Source organism: Hipposideros armiger, unplaced genomic scaffold (assembly GCF_001890085.2).
Source record: "Hipposideros armiger isolate ML-2016 unplaced genomic scaffold, ASM189008v1 scaffold_226, whole genome shotgun sequence".
NCBI classification, from domain to species: Eukaryota; Metazoa; Chordata; class Mammalia; order Chiroptera; family Hipposideridae; genus Hipposideros; species Hipposideros armiger.
The window spans coordinates 75,942-93,063 of NW_017731576.1; the positions used below are offsets into that span (position 1 = coordinate 75,942).

At 50.2% G+C, this 17,122-nt stretch overlaps 1 protein-coding gene across 1 annotated transcript in view; it reads right to left on the minus strand.

Moving 5' to 3' along the window:
- Positions 1-3,992: 3,992 nt before the first annotated feature.
- RAB6B (RAB6B, member RAS oncogene family) overlaps positions 3,993-17,122 on the minus strand; it is a 56,874-nt gene continuing 43,744 nt past the window's right edge. Inside the window, exons 4-5 of the mRNA XM_019654580.1 lie at positions 6,017-6,128; positions 3,993-4,870 (exon numbers count right to left, since the gene is read on the minus strand). Of these exons, the coding sequence (XP_019510125.1) occupies positions 4,756-4,870; positions 6,017-6,128 (227 nt within the window). The 3' untranslated portion in view covers positions 3,993-4,755. The remainder of the gene's footprint in view (positions 4,871-6,016; positions 6,129-17,122) is intronic.

A 17,122-nucleotide genomic window follows, 5' to 3' on the forward strand; every position in this document is an offset into this window, starting at 1 on the left:
CCAGGTCTGCAGGGAGAAGATGGTCATGGTCTTCCCTGGGCCGCTCCTTTCTGGCTAACAGTAATTAATACTCATTCACTTATTCATTCTTGAGTGCTTACTATGTGTTAGATATAGAGCAGAACAAACCCTGGTCCCTGCCTCTGAGAAGCTGTTCCCTCCCCTGGAATGCTCTTCCACCTGGTTAACACCATCCAGAGATCAAGATTCAGCCTTGAACTTCCAACCTTGTGGAGGAGCTAAGATTAGCACACAGACATGTGGGCCATGACAGATGGAAAGGACTCGTGTGGTTAGAGGGGCTCTAAGACAAGCAGGACCTTGCTTCTGATGGATTTCTTGAGGAAAGGTGGAGCAGCTGTGCAAGTGCTTTTGTGAATGCTAACTTTCTAGCAGGTGAAGATGGGGGAGTAATGGGGGATGGGAAGTGTGGGGAGAAAATCCCGGAAGCAGGGACTGGGCAAGTTCTGATTTTTGTAATGGCAGAGTTCCTACCAGACCAACCCTTTTTCAGATTATTACTATTATAAACTCTGAACAAAATACAATAAACAACTACCTGAAGGCACCAGAAAGTGACCAAACACCGGGTAGAATCTGGAGGGAAGTCAACACTTAAAAGAGGGAACAGCCCTGAGTGAGGCTCCTGTTTTTATGACTGTTTATTCATCTGAGGGCAGCCCCTGCTGGCGCTGAGGGGTGGCTAGAACTTGGCAGCAACCCACAGTCTTACTGGTTGATAAATGAGAGGGCAGAGTGCAAAGCTACCACAAAAGCCAGAAAGCGTCTAAAGTCCTGTAAATGAGAAAGCCATGGAGAGGGCACTGTAAATTCTGCATATCAATGCTGACCAAATCTCTGACTGACCCAAGCAGACCCCAAACATCTTACCTAAGACTGAAAGCAAAACAGACAAACAAATCTGAAAGGAACTTAAACACTGTTTCATCTATCATCTATCTGCTGTTCCTTTAATCATGGGCTTAACAGCAGATAGATGATAGATGAAACAGTGAAGTTGAAAACAGATCAATAGACATTATCCAAAAAGATAATATGGGGGCACCAGACAAAAAGAACAACTAGCTACCCAGGTAGGCTACACCCTCCTACCAAAGGCCCCAAAAACCTTGCTGATTTCCTGTGACCTGCCATGACCTACACTACCTCTCAAAGGTACACCCTCCTACCAAAGGCCCCAAAAACCTTGCTGATTTCCTGTGACCTGCCATGACCTACACTACCTCTCAAAGGTCAGCACAGGCCACACAAGGTGTGTGCGTATGTACCGATGGGAACATGGATATGAGTACATGTGAGTGAACACATGGATGAGTGGAGATACACCCACGTGCATGCAACTATGCATTTATTTGCATGTGTAAGTATGTGTATGGGGCAGGAGTGGGTATCTTATGCTTCTGTGGGTATGAGTTTGGGGTGGGGAGGAAGTCACTTCTGCTTTGAAAGTAAAACCCAGATCTGCAATATGCACATAGCCCTGGTGATGCCAGAAAGCTGGGGTGACCAGGAGCCTTCAGAGGCCCTTGGGGGGGGGAGGAGTGGAACAGATCCCTTCCAGCAAATCTAGGCTCCCTGTCAATGCCTCCCAGGGCAGACCGTGGCCACCCCAGGGGATCTGGCATGCGGCACCCAGTCCAAGTGGACCTGGGTGGGGTCACGTGCCCAGAAGGCCCCAGTCTGTTTTCAGTAACCTCTGCCAGTGCTTTGGCAGAGTTTGAATGCCATGGGTGGGCTTGGAAGAACACTAGATTGGGAGTATCCTGGAAAAATGACAACCTCTCAAATGGAGATAGGACTGGCCTAGTGGTTCATTGGTTAAGAATTGGCTTGAGAGAACCAGCTCTGTGCAGCAGGGCTGCCGGTTCGGATCCCACATGGGCCAGTGACACTTTGCCCTCTACAGCTAACATGGTGAAAAACAGCTTGACCTGGAGCTGGGCTGCTGTGAGTCGCCAGCGACAGCATAGGCTGCAGCCCCCCGCTGCAGTGGGCTGCTGTGAGCCACCGTGAGTGGCCACCCAGTGGCCGGCGACCGAACTGCCTCAGCTGGAAAGAGCGCAATGATAATACCAACATGGGCCAGTGAAGTGATGTCCTCCACAACTAGGCTGAAGAACAAAAGGACAGCAACTCGTCTGTTCCNCCCTTTCAGAGGAAGTCAGTTTGAGCTAAATAAGCTAAATAAGGATGAGGATAGAGTTTTTAGGGAGTGATATAAAAGTGCTTTGAGAAGGGGATGTGAGAGCCTGGTGAGAAGGCGCCCCCAGGAACCAACCCATTGGAATGCGTATCTCCTGCCCCCCTCACATAGTGGGGAGCAGGAGCTGGGTGGTCAGTCTCCCTGCTGGAGCCTGCGGGCCCCTCCTGTCTCCAGCCCACACATCCTCCCCGCTTGGCCCTGAACTCCAGTGCCAGGTGGGAAGGGACGGAGCAGGAAGCACAGCAGCTGGCTGTTGTGTGGGGGCAGAGAGCAGATCGCTTTCCTCAGGGCTGCAAACCACCGAGAGCAGCCTCCCACTGGAAAACCCCAGGGGCTCTTTTCTACACAAACCAACATATTGGGAGCCAGTGGTCCCTAGCACCCCTATGCCATGCCTGTGCACCCTCTGTCCTGGCACTGGGGAGAGGCAGCTGTGTGTGTGTGTGTGTGTGGGGGGGGTGTATAGTTGGCCTTGTGGCCAGATGGCCAGGACCTACCACTCACTTGCTGTGTGGCCTTGGGCAGATCACTCAACCTCTCTGGGAGTTACCTGCACCCAATGTCAGTGACAGGAGCTAAGATGCTGTGTGAAATGGAGTCACTGCTGCGCAATTAATACTAATGAAGACACAGGCACAGCCAATGTCCAGTGTCCTGGTTAAGTACAATGCGGTACTCCCACATGATGAGAATCCTTGGCAGTCATTAAAAGTCACATTCTTGGGCCGGCCAAGTGGCGCGATGGGTGGGAGCTGGCTTGGGACGCCAGAGGGCCCCGGTTCAGATCCCACATATGAGGGCCAGTGACACTGCCCTCTGCAGCTGAGATGCTGAACTGCGGCTCGACCTGGAGCTGGGCTGCCATGAGTCGCCGGCAACGGCATAGGCTGCAGCCCCTGCTGCAGTTGGTTGCCATGGGCTACCGTGTGTAGCCAGCAGCCGCAGTGAGAGGCCATCCAGAAGCCGGTGACTGATCTGCCTCACCCGGGAAGAGCACAATGATGGTGCCAACTTGGGCCAGTGAAGCGACGTCCTTCACAACTAGACTGAAGAACCAAAGGACAGCAACTTGTGTGTTCCCCTTCCCTCAATTCCCCAGCGCTGTTCCCATCCCCCAATTCCCCAATAAAAGTCTTTAAAAAAAAATCATGTATATAGTGTGATTCCAATTTAATTAATTGAAGTAGAGATATAAGTAGTTTTCCTATTTTCTGAGACGCTGAAGAGAACACGCTGAAGCCTTTACAGTGCCCATGTCTGGGTGACTTTCTTGCTTCATTATACTTTTCTCTTTTTTCTATATTTTCTACAATGAACATATAATAGTTCTAGAAGCAGAAATAAAGTATTTTGAAACAAAAATAACATTTAAAAATAAGCTTAATTGCATGGAAGACTGTACTGTTAACTTCGGACTACAAAAACCACAACCAAGGGAAGCCCAAGGAACGAAACACCCATGTCTGCAGGCCCCGGGGTGACTGCAAGCATGTACATGTGCATTCACTCCCCAGGCTCATTCCACAAAGGAGCGGAAGTGGTTGCATCCTCCTGGAAGCCTGCTTAATGCAAAGATACCAAGTGTCAAGGAATCACACAATTCTAGAATGTGGGGGCTAAACGAATACCTTAGAAACCACCCAGTCCCTTATTCTGGAGATTAAAGAACAGACCAGGAAAGTTAAAGCACAGTGTGATGTCACCGAGCAGTGGCAGAGCTGGGAGGATCGGCACTAAAATCTTGGCATCATTTGGGATCTTNTTGTTAAGCAGCCAAAGCTGGCAGTGTGTCTAATAACCACAGTGACACTGAGGTAGTGATGCCTGTCAAGTTCAAGATACAGCAACACTGTAAGGTGATAAGAACATGACTGTGATCTCTACGTGATGAAGCCACAGGAGCGTAACAGCTGTTACGGAGTCTTGTCTACATTTATCGCGGAAGGTAACGCTAAAAAGCAGTTAGACGACACTGAAGATAAAGCTGTGGGTTTTCCAACCCAAATCCACTGACCTGCTCAGTCCATCCATGGACGCCTTGGGGGTCTGTGGACCCCGGAGAAGCCCCCTACTCTGGGGCTCAGCACTACCCCTGCCCCTCTGTCACTCCTCTGACCTGTTTGGTTCACCAGGCCTCTCCCCTCTGAGAGCTCCAGTGTACCATGGGCGGGTTCCTTTCTCCAAGCCTGCCTGGCCCTCCACCTGAGCACTTGCTGAGCACGAGGCATAACCCCTGCACCCCCATCCTCAGTCAGGCAAGACGCTAGGGAAACAATGCTTCTCTCAGCCACCTGAGAGTTAGTGGCTGGACACTCAACAGGGGCCACGCCACTGGTTGCTGTACAGCTGCCAATGGTGATGTTCTCCGGACACCCTTGAAGGCAAGCTTGTTCCCAGTTAGGTGGGTTTATGGGCACTCTGGTTGTCTGCCCCAAACCAGTCACTAGCATGTTGGGACAAGGTAGGGCCGAGCCCATGGCTGACCATGTTGGAAGCCACAAGTGGGCCCCGAGGCCAAGCTGGGGCAGGGATCAGTACCAGGCGCATCCTACCTGCTTCACATTGTAGCCGGTCTTTGCACTGGTCTCAATGAACATGACGCTCAGTTCTTTGGCGCGCTGTTCCCCCTCCTCGATGGTTATCTGCCTGGAGATGAGGGGAAGGGGGAAATCAGTTGCGTAGAGAAGCAGCCCTCGGTAGATGAGGTGGGAGCAGCCTGATATGAGGGGGACCGCCCGGCAGGGCAGGGGAGCCAACCAAGCCCCTCAGTCAGCCCTGAGGACAGGCTCTGATAGCAGGGCTCCCTCCAGGATGAAGGGACACAGGGCACAGCGGGACACCAGCCCCTTCCCTAGTCCTTCCGTATTTTCCCAGTGTGGGAGCAGGCCCTATGCCTGTGGCAGGTGGGTGGGGCTGTCTTATACCCACCTTTCCCAATAGTCACCACTTCCAGAGCTTAGGTTTGTGAAATGCTTTGAGCCACATACTGCCTCTCTGGGGGGGCAAAGGGGGTGGTAACATCAGTCCCATCTTTCAAATGAAGACACTGAAGTTAAAAGTGACTTTCCCAAGGTCACAGAGCTACTTGGTGAAGGTGCTAGGCTTTAAGCCCAGTTTTCTTCAAGGACAGGATTCTAATAAAGTAGGCTCTAATTCAGATTATTCCTTAAATGGCCAGAGAACTTTTCAAGAAGCCCACAACCCACGACCTGTTGCTTTATTTGATCAAGTTGGGTCCCCTGAGATGGGCAGACAAATGCATATAAGTGGCACCTAAGTTAGCCCTGTGCCCTGGGGCAGCCTCTTGAAAGCGTCACACCCAGACACAGCAATGGGCCAGGAAATTCTGAGGTTAACACCAGGGGACCAGGGCCTTCATGCCCATACCCACACGAGCACGGACATTTCACTGGAGGCAGGGATACAAAGTGCGAGCAAAAGCTGGCGGGAACCCTAGGGCCTGCGGGGTCTGCAGCTGTGCCGTGGCCATGGCCAGGTTCCAGACCATGCACTGCTAGGCTGAGCCAGACGCACAGGGCTCCATACAGGCTACACACAGAGGAGTGGCCCTGCCCTGCGTCTGCCGGCAGTGCAAGGTGGGGCTTCAGAGATGAGACAGCCATGGGCCTACCAGGCACTTTCAACGCCTCTAGCACCCGCAGGGGACCTTTCCCAGATGCATGGGGACAGGTCAGACAGGGTGCTCACCCCCACGCATCCCAGAGCTCCTTGTCCAGGAGGAGCTGCAGAGGTATGGAGGGCGGGCCCAGGCCCGCCAGCTCCTGCCCCTACCTCTTGTCAGCCAGGTCTGTCTTGTTGCCCACCAGCATGATGATAACATCGCTGCCCCTCTCTGTCCTGACATCGTCGATCCACTTCGAGGTCTGTTGGAAGGAGTTGAGGTCTGGAGGTGAAAAGTGGGGATAAAACAGAGTGAGATCCAGCTCCTGGCAAGAGAGGGTAAAGGTGGGGTGGGGCGTGAGACCAGGAGCAGGAGGGCAGGAGCACAGGCCACACGGACAGTACGTCCGGGCCTTCCACAGGAGGTCCACTTGTGTTTGTAGAGCTGCTGCCCTGGGGCCCTGGAGAGCCCCTTGCATCACTGAGCCACCCTCTGAGGGGGAGAAGTCACCCCGTCTGGAAGGCCGCTGTGTCAGGATTTGCTATGTGGACGCGCAGCTTTAAAGGCCCACCTGAGAGTTAGACCTGACTCCGGAGGCTCAGAGCAGAGTGATAATGGGCACGCTGGACTTGGCTGACCTTGGAAGCCGTGGCGGGGGNGGAACGGAAGGGAGAGGCAGAAGTACAATAGTTCCAGCAGGGCCTGGTGCTGGGCTCCCTGCAGTCCACAAGGCCTTCATTTCAGCGTGGGGCCACGGCTGATGTCCCACTCTGGCCACGGAAGGATAGAGTCACAGCTGCCTCTTCAGAGGCTGTTTTGTTCAATCGGTGTTTGATTTAACCAGGTGGGGCCTGTTTGGCGGGGCCTAATTGGTCTGGGCCAGATGGCCCAGGATTGGAGCCTAATTAAGTTGCCCAGTTAGTTAGTGTTTTAGTTGATTGGGCTGGGGATGGGAGGCGGGCAGCGGTGACGGACAGTTCAAAGAGGACAGGAAGGAGGAGGTGTGTGGAAAAGGTTCTCTATAAGTTTACAAATATACAAAAACAAAAAAGCACATCTTTCAAATAAAAATGGCTACATTTTTATCTGGCAAAAAGTTGTATACACATGATTTAAACTTTTTTTTAAATTTTAACAGTTTTTGGCAATCTTAATAAAGTACAATATATTACAACCAAACCAAAAAATAGTTGTTTAAGTAACGGCTGTTAAGAGTGACGTGATCCCTGATGCCCAGCCTCCCTCCCCACCCCACCCTAGTCCTAGAGACAGAGAGAAAAGAAAAATCCTCCCATCTTGATAAGCTCATTTCCCACCCCCCTTTAGGAAGCTAACCAATAGGAAGCAACACAACAAGCGAGTAGTGTCAGAGGAAGCCGGCAGGTCAGGCTGCATTAGCAGGAGCAGCCGCCCTCGCTGGCTGGGGGCTCCTGGGGTTTGTCCAGCTTGATGTCAATCACTGCAGGGGGCTGGGCTAAGGAAGACGACTCTCACAAAGAAGCAGCCACCCCAGTCACGCCCCTGTGCACCCGTCAGCTGCCCTGTGCAGTCCCTCTGTCCCTCTGCAAACACCGAGGGACTTGGCTCTTTGCTTGGCCTGGGGGGGAAGGATGAGGGTCACCAGCTCCCGCCCCCCGTCACCGCCTTCCCTGGCCCTCCCGTGCCCCCTTGTACCCATGAGATACAAACTGACGGTCAAGAAGGGCAGCGTCACTACTTCTCACTCCCTGCACCCTACAGCCATGCCGTACACATCCCTCTCGTATCCCCACACTGTGTGGGAAGTAGCTTAGCTGGATCCAGCGGGACGGGTCATAAAGACTCGGAGTTCAGCGTCCTTCCTGTACAGGGTCCCCCCCACCACACCTATCAGCCCAGAAGGCTGGGCTGGAGAGACCAGTGTTCATCCACTGTTTGAAATACTCAGTGAATAACTAGATGGATCAATGGCTTCTCCGGTGCGTTTTTCACTCACTCATCAAAGGAAAAGGATACTCCCTTCTTTGCTTTTCTCCTGGACATTCTCCATTCCAGGCAGAGCCGATGCCACGCGTCGGAAGAGCTGGAGGGGGGTGGGGGTGGGGAGATGCAGCCTGAGCCCCCGCGCATCTCCCCATCCCGCTCCTGCGGCATCTCGACTCCCTCGGCTTCCTGTCCTGACCTTGGCCTTCCTGTCCCAGCTGTCCCACTGACTATATCCTGGAGGGCAGGGGCTGCACTAACCTCTGTCCCCTACGCCCAGCGCCTCTCACAGCACTGGGCCTCGCAGGCCTCTCACCCAGCAGGCTAGCCAGGGTCACAAGGAGCTGGGCATGGGTCATGGTGACCACAAGGGACCTACCCCAGTGCAGAAAATGATCCACACCTCCGGAGACAACCCTTAGGCGGGCTTCTGTCCCGCTGCCCATGTAGGTACCAGGTGTAGGGAACTGACTTTCCACGTGCCCTTGAGACAAATGACCTTTCCTTGGGGACAGTCCTACAAGTCCATGGGCACTGAGGCTGCTGGGCGCTGGGGGTCAGGGCCACACAGTCACAGCAGAGAGAGACTTTTCTGAGAGAACGTAATGTTGTGGGTTTGTTTAGGTGTGGGTGTGCAGGTGATGTATATACTATGTGTAGCGGTGTGTGTGGGGAGTATGTGTGTTGTGGATGCATCTGTGTGTGTGTGGGGAATGTGAGTGTCTGTGTGGTGAGTATGTGCACATGTGGGGTTTCTGTGCATGTGATTGTGTAAGTGCATGGGGAGAAGTGTGTGTGCGCACATGTGCGCACGCGCTGAGGCAGGAGTGGGCAGAGATGGCAGGTAGGGTGCTGGCAGATACGGAACCTAGGAGGTGACAAGAAGTCCAAAGCAGAAGTACAAAGCACCAGAAGACTCTGAACACCCCCTTCTCTCTGCAGAAACACAAACTGCAGGAACTCAGNATGTGGCCATTTATGCTTACTGAGCCAGTAAGAGACGGAACTGCCACCCTCTGTGCTCCTCACGGCCAGTCACTTATAGGGATGAGTGAGGGAAACTGAGGGGAGAAATTGACACACACCATGTGCTAGGGGCTGGCCTTCGATGTATGGAGGCTTCCCACCAGAAGGAAGCATCCAAACCCCACTGTAAGGATAAACCCTGACGGGAGGGTCACCCACACAAGTCTGGCGTCCAGGGAGTTGACACATTGAGAGCCCAAGGTTTTGGAACACCTAAATAGTTCATTTCAAACAAAAATTCAAAGGGTGCCCTGGTCTGTGGGTGCCCACAACAATCAGCGTGGACTTGGGGGCTGGCCTTTCTTTGCAGTGGAGGAGCCTGAAATGTAGGTGGATTTCTGTTCTGGTTCACTCAGATACACTGGACAGACTCTCATGTCCTAACCAGAATACAGATGGCCTGAGGAGCACCCGCACACAGCAGCCCTTTACGTGCAAGTGCATGGTCACATTTATACACACAGGTCGGTGATGGACGAAGATGCAAACATCTTGTTTCTGACCACTTCCAACTTGCTGGGTGGCCATAAGCAAGTCACCCCTCTCTGTCTTGCTTTTCCTGGCTTTGGAACAGGAAGGGTTATAAGACCTCCGCCTCACACTGCTGTAGCCAGGCGATAATGCCTCACATTCTTGGGGGAGAGGTAGTTTGGAAACGACTGCACACACAGCCCTGCTTGGCTGACTTCTGTTTAGCTGCCCCACATGTCGCTCAGACACACCTCACAGTCCTTGGCTACCTGTTCTCATATCCTGACATCCTCAACTGCCTTCTACCATGTGAAGGAAGGAGGCTACTCTGTCTGCAGGACACCGAAGCCAGCGGCGCCATTATTGTCACACCTGGTACTCGAGGGCAAGGGCTCCCAGCACTGGCTGGCCACCAAGAGGATGGAGACATTGCACTCAAGATGTGTCTGCACCCTTAGCTACCACCATTTCAATCCTTGTTTCTGTTGCCTGAGACACTTGAACTGATCTGGCCATTGTTCTCGGACCTGGGAATGTTACAGAATGTTTGAGGATGCTGACAGGAAGAAAATGGTGACAGTGACAGCAGGGAGGCCTCTGACCGAAGGGAACTTGCTTATAATCACCAAGTGTTCTCACCTAGGACTACACACTGCACTTCTAGCACTCGAGATGCTTTCGTCACACTTTCATTCTGGCCTGTGTGTGCATTTATAAATATACTGTCTGCTTTTTCCATCTCATGCTCAATTTTTCAGATGCCTGCAAAACAGTAGCTTTACTGACAACTTTTCTTTGACATCCCCAAACAAAAAAAAAGATGGCCTGAAAAAGATGACTCTGCTCATCTCCCAGGTCAAGGCTAGTCTTTCGGGAGAGGGACTGAACTACTGGCTCAATTGAGATCATTTCCTGAAAGGATTCCTCCACTGGGCCTTGTGCTCGCCCATCTGGATTCGGCAAAGATGTGACAATCACTGGGGATGCCGAGGCAACCTCATGACATGTTCTTCAAGGGAACGGAATCATTTTATTATTGAACTTTAACTCTCTTGAGTCGAGATCCTACCAACAAGACAACAGTGATTGCACCTGCTGAAAACAAAAACCAAAGAACCAATGCACTGCTGTGCAACAGATCCGGCTGTCCTAACAGACGTCAGGAAATAAGGGGTGGAAATCGGGCCATGGAATGGCATGGCACCACAAAGATGGGAGGACAAGATGAGGCAACTGCCTTGCCTTCAGCTTCAGAGGCCCACAGGGTTGGGGAGAGCCTGGACTCAAGAGAGAGGATATTGTGTACATGCAAGGAAAGGCAGGGCTCGCCGAGGCCACATCAAGCCAAACAGTATCTACTGCGTCTCTTACTGCTCCTCTTGGCTGTAATGGAAAAAAAAAAAAAGTTCATGGTGCCTTGGATATGTGTACACATGGGAAGGGAGCTGAGTTCTACTTTTTTTATTATTATTATTATTATTATTATTACAGGAATGTTTTAAGAAAAGCTACTCTTTAGTACCAAGAAAGTAAAAATCTACCGTACACAATTCACTGAGACCCAGTGCAGATCCCTGCACATGGGGCTGTCCCAGAGGCCACAAGCAACGGCCCTCACTGCCACCCAGGCTGGATGCTGTGACATGGACTCTTATAAATTCTCACGAGGTAAGCACTCTTCCAACAAGCACCACTTGGGGGTGTGTCATGGTGGGGGGTGCTGGCCCACGTAGCATGCACACCCGTGCATATAAATACATAGAGGGAGAAATGGTGCACATATTCCCGTGGGCTATTTTTTGCCTGTCGTGTAACACAGCTATGTAATTATTTTATTGATGGCAAGACAATCACAAGTTTTTTTGTTTGTTTTTTTTTGACAATATTAAGTACTTCTTATTTCAACACATTGTAGTACTTTGAATTTCCAAAACTAATCACAATGCAAGTTCCAACTTTAGAGCAGGGAAAACAAGAATATACGCTGAGCACGTGTACCTCTGAGAATGTGTGTGTGTGGAAGGTGTATACACAAGTCTATCTCTATATATAAGTATGTACACACATAGAAAAACTAAACACNAGAAAGCAGCTGGGCGTGAAAAGCCCTTGACAATGAAGTTGCTGTTTGTGCTCCACCAACCATCAGATGAGAGTATCAGGGTAAAGTCATGCAAATTAACATGTAAATGAGGTTGGCAAAACTTAAGGATTCAGGCTGGCAAGTAGGTGCTGTGGGGGAAGGAGACGGCGGCCTCTCTTGGGAAGATATGCTGGGAAGGGTCTGTCCTTGCCAGCAGCTCTGTGCTCTGGGGGAGGGGACGTGAGCTCCGGAGGCCACAGTGCAGGTACCTGGATTCCTTCAGACACCTCAGCCTCAAAGTCTGCACAGTCCTGGTGGCCACTTCCCTGTCACTGGACAGTGGCTTGTGCTAATCAACACCCAATTAAATATTTATTGATTGCTCTTTTGTTTCCCAACTGTGGTCTGAAACATCAACCCAACAATCAGCACCTTCCAAGGGGTTAAGGGGTTAAATTTAATCAAAATCAGTCAGTCCCTTCAAAAGCCACAGAGATGTCCATGGATGTGAGGCCTGAAGCGTCCTGAGAGGTCTCATGAAGGGTCACATATGGATCCTAGTACACAAGCCCGCAACGTAACAATTAGCGAGAAAGATGCTCCAGGTGGTAGACTTTTGCAGGCATCTAAGTGTAACCTACAAGGTGAATTAGGAAAGATTACTAAAACCTGGGGCAGAGAATTCCACCAAGGGTCCACTTACGAAATGTAGCAGGTGCTGCTGGGGTACTTACTCCCTTGCTTGCCTAGACTGTGAAAAGAAAACTCTGCTTTCCCAGCCTCTCTAGAGGCTAAGGGCGATGGTGTTACTCAATTCTGGCCAATAAGACATAAACCACGGTCTGCTGGAGGGAGAGGGCATTCTAGGGTAGCTCTTGCTTTCTTTTCCTGTCTTGGATGCAGACGTGGCATCTGGAGCAACAACAACCAGCCTGCAGGAAGACGAGAACCCACACAGCACAGCTGTGCCACCTCAAGTCCTACCATGACTTCTTGCACCTGGGAAAGCAAAACCTTTCTTTGTTTAAGCCACCATTAGAAGGTGGCCATATTCTTAATTTGTATATGCTCGTCAAAAGAGAGGGAGAGAAGGGCAGAGGGAAGCGGGGAGGAAAAGAAAAGATGTTAGAGCAAGGGCAAGTCTGCCCTCAGTCCTGGACCAGGTCAATGTCCAGAGGGAGGACCCGGATGACTAGCAGTGCCTCAGTGGGTCTCTGATGGCAGGGTCATCTCGCCAAGCTGACTGGCATTCAGGGGGCATTTCACCTCACATTTTGACCACAACCTAATGCTTGCAAAAGATGGAACTCCGTTGTATTAACATAACAAAATCATCCCGTTGCTTGAGTTAACAGAAGGCTGGAGTTCAATGTTCTGCCAGAAGTCCAGAACCATCTGTCACCGTTGCAAAGTGCTGCTCAAGTGCACATGCAGGGGTGGTGGGGAGGCCCACAGTCTCCTGTGACACTGCTAGCAAGTTACTGTTAGCTTCATGTCATCATCATCAATTTCGGTGCAGTAGTTTTTGGTTTTGTTTTGCTTTTCTAGACAGTGGATAGTAACGCACATGTATTACAGTATTTTTAGCCTATAAATACCCATCATCTAGACTTTAAGACCTCTATGAGCTATGGTTTGAATACAAATTAACCAGTCTTACTGCTAAAGTTTGAAGCAAATTGTCTAAGTGATTGAGAGGCTAAATCCCAGCCAAACAATTTCTAAGTTAAAAAAAAAAAAAAGCAATACTAAGAAATTGGGATGCTGGCCCAGGGTCTCTCAGCTAACTGACCGACGTGGGACTGAAACCCAGGCCTCCCCTGCATGTAGCATTGCTTCAAAGGAGAGAGAACTGAGATATAAGGGAACATGCAAAATCCTTCTCCTTGCTGTGTGACCTCACCGACTACCTCTACCAGGGGTGGAGGGTCCTGTCCAGTCTCCCCCAGGTGCTGGGTGGTTACCTAGACAACACATGAAACACGTGGCATCTTGGATTCTATGGAGAATCCAAGAATCCTCCTTGGGCCCCTCCACCTGCTCTCTACACTCCAATGCAGAAATCTCAGCAGCTCTTAGGGCTTCAGGAATCCAGACTCTGCACAACCTCTCCCAGGCCCGCCCACACAACAGCCATTTTCCAACATCTTCACTTAGCTGTTCCATCATTACTTTCTCATCAGGTTTTCATTTTTCTTTGTGTTGATGGCACCGATATTCTTTCAGGGTGTCTGGACAGAAACCCAGGGTTCACTCAGGCCTCCCCCTCTTCTGTACCCGCCTGACCCACTGTTTGCTCACCCCTTCCACTGTTTCATGCGTCTCTCTCCTTGGCCCAGGCCCCTCACTCACCTCCCACACAGCCCTGCATGACTGCTCAGTGAAACTCCTCTCCCCGCTGCCCTGCCCTTCCACGCACAGAGCTGTATGCAGGTCTGTGTGTGCCCTACCAACAACTGCCACCTCTGCCCGGGCCTACTCCTCCAAATCTGGGTCCTACAAACTCTGAAGTCTTGATCCCATCAGTGCCCACCTTAGAAACCCTCAAATAGTTCTCTGTTTCCTGCCTATGAGCCCAAGCCTCTCCAAGCTTCCAGGGCCCTCCACAGTCCTAATCATCTGGACCCACTTACTCACTAGGTACAGCAGGCACAGAGCCTGGGGCTCATGGTAATTTTAGGGGCCCATGTTTTTGTTGTTAGTAGTTTCAGTTGAGAAAATGTTTTTTAACTATTTTTTATTAGTTTCAGGTGTACAAAGCAACGTTTAATAGTTAGACATTTAAACCCCTCATAAAGTAATAAGCCCCCCCACAAGCTACTACCCCTCTGATATCTTATGTAGCTGTTACAATACCATCGACTATCTTCCCTATGTTGTACTCCACATCCTGTGACTATATATACCTATGTATTTAGTTATAGTTGACATTCAATGTTATTCTACCTCAGCTCTTCAGGTGTATAGCGCATTGGCTAGGCATCTACACAGTCTATGATGTGATCCCCTTGATAAGTCCAGCGCCCATCTGGCACCTTACATGATCTTTACAACATTGTTGATTATATTCCCCATACTGTATTAGCTACCAATTTGTATTTCCTAATGCCTTCACCTTTTTTACCCTGCCCCCAACCCCATTCCCTTCTAACCCTATCTGACACCACACCTAGTTATTACAATATTATTGACTATATTCTTTATGTTATAACCCACATCCCCATGACCACTGTGTAACAACCAATTTGTACTTCTTAATCTCTTCCCCTTTCACCCATCCTTAACCTCCCTCCCATCTTAAAGAAGTCCCTCTAAGAGTCCTTGTAATACTGGTTTGGTGGTGATGAACTCCTTCAGCTTTTTCTTGTCAGGGAAGCTCCTTATCTGTCCTTCAATTCTAAATGACAGCCTTGCTGGGTAGAGCAATCTTGTTTGTAAATCCTTGCTTTTCATCACTTGGAATACTTCCTGCCACTCCCTCCCAGCCTGCAAAGTTTCTGTTGAGAAATCAGCTGACAGTCTTATGGGGGCTCCCTTGTAGGTAACTAACTGCTTTTCTCTTGCTGCTTTTAAAATTCTCTCTTTGTATTTAACCTATGGCATTTTAATTATGATGTGTCTTGCTGCTGGCCTCTGAGTTTATCTTGTTTGGGACTCTGTGCTTCCTGGGCTTGTATGTCCATTTCCCTCACCAGGTTAGGTAAGTTCTCTGTCACTATTTCTTCAAATAGGTTTTCAATTCCTTGCTCTCTCCCTTCTCCTTCTGGTTTCCCTATAATGAGAATGTTGGTGTGCTTGATATTGCCTAGGAGGCCCCTTAAACTCTCAATTTTTTGGATTCTTTTTTCTTTTTGCTGTTCTGGTTGGGTGTTTTCTGCTACCTTATCTTCTACATTGCTGGTTGGATCCTCTGTTTCATCTAATCTGTTGATTCTCTGTAATATAATGTTTCCATTATTGTATCCTTTATTTCTGATGGGTTCTTTTTTATGGTTCCCGTCTCCATTTTTATGAGTTCATTGAGCATTCTTATAACCAGTGTTTGGAACTCTGCGTCTGACAGATTGCTTATCTCCATTTTGTTTAGTTCTTTTTCTGGATCTTTGTTCTGTTCTTTTATTTGGGACATGTTTCTTTGTCTCTCCATTTTGGTGCCTCCCTGTGTTTGTTTCTATGTATTAGGTAGAGCTGCTATGTCTTCCCATCTCAGTAGAGTGGCCTTATGTAGTAGGTGTGCTGTGGGGCTCAGTGGCACAGTCTTCCTGGTCACCTGAGTCACATACTCCAGGTGTGTCCCTTGTGTGGGTTGTGTGTGCCCTCCTCTTGTAGTTGAGCCTTGGTTGATAACTGCACATCAATGGGAGGAACTGACCCTTGGGCTCACTGGCTGTGAGGACTGGCATTGACTACAGTGGAGGAGTTGTTGTGCAGGGACTGACCCTACGGAGCAGGATCTGCCTCAGCAGGGCTCTGGTGTCTGCCCAATCTTCCCCTTGGGTGTGTAGTACCTGGAGATGCCTGAGTGATGCTCCAGCTCATTCTGAAGCTGACCACTGGGGGCGCCAGCCCCAGGACCACCTTGGAGGGGATCTGCTGTAGGTCTACTTCTGCTACAGCCTGTGCCCCACCCAGGGCCACCTAGCGGGAGCCAGAAATAAATCTGCAGATGTCTGCCATCCGTGCTGTGCTTGGAAGTGCCCTGAGAGGCCAAGCCACAAACCAAGGCCAGCTGCCACTAGTGCCAGCTTAGGGCTGCTCAGCCAGACGTACAGGACACGCTCAAGTCAAATGCTGCTTGTCTGGGTTCCACAAACCTTTGAGAGACCCTAGAAAAGTGCAGCTTAACCCAAGGCAAGCGGTCTGCATGAAAAAGCCACTGAAAGCAGCCTGGGGATGTCTGAAAGTGGGGCAGGGCCAGGTCTCAAATCGCCAGGGTGGGGCGAATGAACTGGCAGAGACTCAGAAATGGCAGCTGCCTATGTTTACATGCTGAGAAGGGGGAGGGCTCAGCAAAGAAACAATGGCCTCCACCAGCTCCTCTGTCCAGGAAAAAGCCACCTCTCCAGCCTCCATCCCAAGCCAGACAACTCAGTTCCCCACCATATGTCCCTGCCGCCTTTCCAGCCGCTGCCCCAGCGTTGGAGCTCAGAGCAAGTGATTCCGTTTTGGGGTAAGTCCGAGCACAGTCCCTTTAAGAGGAGCACCTGTGAGTGCAGTGGCACTCAGTCTCACTTAGTAACACTCTCCGCTGGTTTTCACAACCAAAAATTATGGGGACTTCTCTCCCTGGCACTGGAACCCTGAGCTGGGACGGGGCTGGTATCTCTCGCTCCTTTAGGGGATGGGGGGACCCCCACAGCTGAAATAGCTCTCCCGATCTTTAATGGTCACACACAGGTGTGGGACCAGCCCGTTCCACATCTCCGACCTTCCTACCAGTCTGGACGTGGCTTCTTCTGCACATCCTTAGTTGAAAGGCTTCAGTTCAGCTTGATTTTAGGCAATTCTCAATACTGGTTGTTTTGTAGATTAGTTGTAATTTTGATGAGGTTGTGAGGGAAGGTAAACACAGCATTTACCTATAGTGCCATCTTGGTTGTCCTCCATTTTTTAACTTTTTAAATTTTAGTTTGTTTTAAAATCAAAAGAAAAAATGAATGTAATGATAATTAATTTATAATAATAAATCCAGCCTAAATTATATTCATCTTTATAACAACACAGTTGTAAAATA